General features: G+C 56.2%; 1 protein-coding gene across 2 annotated transcripts in view; it reads left to right on the top strand.

Annotated features, from left to right (window-relative positions):
* Window positions 1-2,307, top strand: part of MARK4 (microtubule affinity regulating kinase 4) — a 23,901-nt gene extending 21,594 nt beyond the window's left edge. The window contains exons 15-16 of one of the 2 annotated variants that reach the window (XM_024768140.1): window positions 266-310; window positions 1,723-2,307. In XM_024768140.1, the coding sequence (XP_024623908.1) occupies window positions 266-310; window positions 1,723-2,059 (382 nt within the window). In that variant the 3' untranslated portion in view covers window positions 2,060-2,307. The remainder of the gene's footprint in view (window positions 1-265; window positions 311-1,722) is intronic. The other variant, XM_024768141.1, reaches the window with a different exon arrangement.
* Window positions 2,308-2,313: the final 6 nt, after the last annotated feature.

Genomic DNA, 2,313 nt, shown 5'->3' with positions numbered 1-2,313 from the left:
TGTCTCTGCCCCCCCCCCCCCCCTTCTGTCTTCCAAATCCTTCAGTATCTTTCCTCCAACCTGCACTAACCATTTCAGATGGGGCTCCCCTTCTGGGCATGGAGAGGGAGATCAAATCCTGACTCCCAGCCTTCTCCAGCCCAGCTCCATACAGCAGGGAGGGACCAGGGCTGAGGCAGGGGCTGCCCAGAGTCCTGGAACCAGTGGGTTGAGGGAGAGGCCCCTATGTCCAGATTAGACACTCTTCCCCCCTCCCCTCCCCTAGGGTCACAGACGAACCTGAGAGAATCGGGGGACCTGAGGTCACAAGGTGAGTGCATGTACCTCCCCTGAGTGCCACGCCAGCCCCTCCCATTTTGCCTGTCTCAGACCCCACTTGTGTAAGTACCTCACCAGACCCTTAGATGGGGCCCAAGCCTCATCCTCATCCTCCAAGGCCAACTTCCTGAAATGTCCCTATGACCCTCCCTTCTCTGCTGGCGCCTCTTACCCACCCCGCCCCCTTGATTTCCTCTCATTTCCACCTCCATCCCTGAGCATTATCCCTTGACCATCTTTAACTTCAGCCTCTCCCATCTCTAACCCACTCCTCCCCCTGTTGACACCACACCTCCTTTCCCCTCTCATCCAATGAGGCACAAGGGTTGCCAACAGCTCTGGGCCATTGTAGAAACCCTAGTGGAAATAAAGAGCCTCCCCAGCAGTTCCAACAGTCCCAGGACCGAATCTCATTGGCTGGAAATGGGTCACATGTCCATCCCTAAACCCATGCCTGGGACCAGAAGGGTGGAGTATTCTGATTGGTCATACTTAGTGGTATGCTCATCTTTGAACCAATCACAGTGACCACGGGGGTTGCATGCTCTCATTGACAGGAAGTGAGTCATGTGTTCACCCTTGTGTTCATGCCCCACCTAAACCGGAAAGACTAGATCTGCAGTGCCTCTCAAGGGGAACACACTTTGTATTTTAGGCGAGACATTTCTTTGTTAGGCAGGGCCTTCTCACACATTGCAGAATATGTATCATTCCTGAACCTCCTGCCCAACCTAATAAATGCTGGCATTGCTCCCATCCCAAGACATTTTAACAGTCAAAAAGCCCCCAGAAGTTTCCTAATATCCCTTGGGGGACAGTACTGCTCCCAGGTGAGAACCCCTAGTCTAGAGTAAGGTAGGTTGGTCCTTCAAGGGAAAATGATTATTACCAGAAGGATATATCAGTTAGGAGACAAGCTGAGCTGCTATAGCAAAGAGACCCCAAAATACAAACAGGAATAAACTTCTCTCACACACAAACCCTGTGTCCAGGCCAGGCTGGCAGGGCCAGTCTGTTCCTGAGGTCATTCACTGTGTTCCCAGGGCTCTTACATCCCCATCCCTAGCGCCCCGTCATCTTTATGGTCCAGGCTAGCTCGTGCTGCAGCCTCACAGGAGGTGGGACAGGAGAGTCCAGGGCATGCAGTTTCCTTTGAAAACGGTGATGAGTAGTTGCACCCGTCACTTCCACGCACATCCGGGAATCTGGAGACAAGACCACACCTGGCTGCAGGGGAGGCTGGGAAATGTAGTCTCCAGCGGATAGCTATATGTACAGCTGATACTCTGTCACTGGGGTAAAAGAGGTTTTGAGGAGATACCTAGGAGTCTGTGCCAAAGTGGGAACAGTGGGTTACCTTCCTCTTCTCCCCCATCTTTAACCCTTAATATCTTCCCACCTCAGTTGCCATCTACCTTGGGATCAAACGGAAACCGCCCCCCGGCTGCTCCGATTCCCCTGGAGTGTGAAGCTGACCAGCTCGCGCCCGCCCGAGGCCCTGATGGCAGCTCTGCGCCAGGCCACGGCGGCCGCCCGCTGCCGCTGCCGCCAGCCACAGCCGTTCCTGCTGGCCTGCCTGCACGGGGGTGCGGGCGGGCCCGAGCCCCTGTCCCACTTTGAAGTGGAGGTCTGCCAGCTGCCCCGGCCAGGCCTGCGAGGAGTGCTCTTCCGCCGCGTGGCGGGCACTGCCCTGGCCTTCCGCACCCTCGTCACCCGCATCTCCAATGACCTCGAGCTCTGAGCCATCATGGCCCTGGGTCCCCTCCTCTTTTCCTCTCCCACTTCGCTTCGGCAGGAGAGAAAGGGGGTCAAGGAGGGGATTCTCCCTTTGTCATCACTTCAGTTTTCCCTGAAATCGATCTGGGGGCAGAGATTGTCCCCTCTGCTGTTCTCTGGGGCCGCTGGGCAGGAGAGAAGAGCAAAGGGGCTTAACAGGGGAAGCTGGCACCTTCCTGGAGCCTCCAGCTCGTCCTGTCCCCCCTCACCCTGCCGCGG

The sequence above is a fragment of the Neophocaena asiaeorientalis genome, unplaced genomic scaffold (genome assembly GCF_003031525.2).
Source record: "Neophocaena asiaeorientalis asiaeorientalis breed wild unplaced genomic scaffold, Neophocaena_asiaeorientalis_V1.1 scaffold629, whole genome shotgun sequence".
Lineage (NCBI taxonomy): Eukaryota > Metazoa > Chordata > Mammalia > Artiodactyla > Phocoenidae > Neophocaena > Neophocaena asiaeorientalis.
This window is presented reverse-complemented; position numbering and strand designations above follow the sequence as displayed.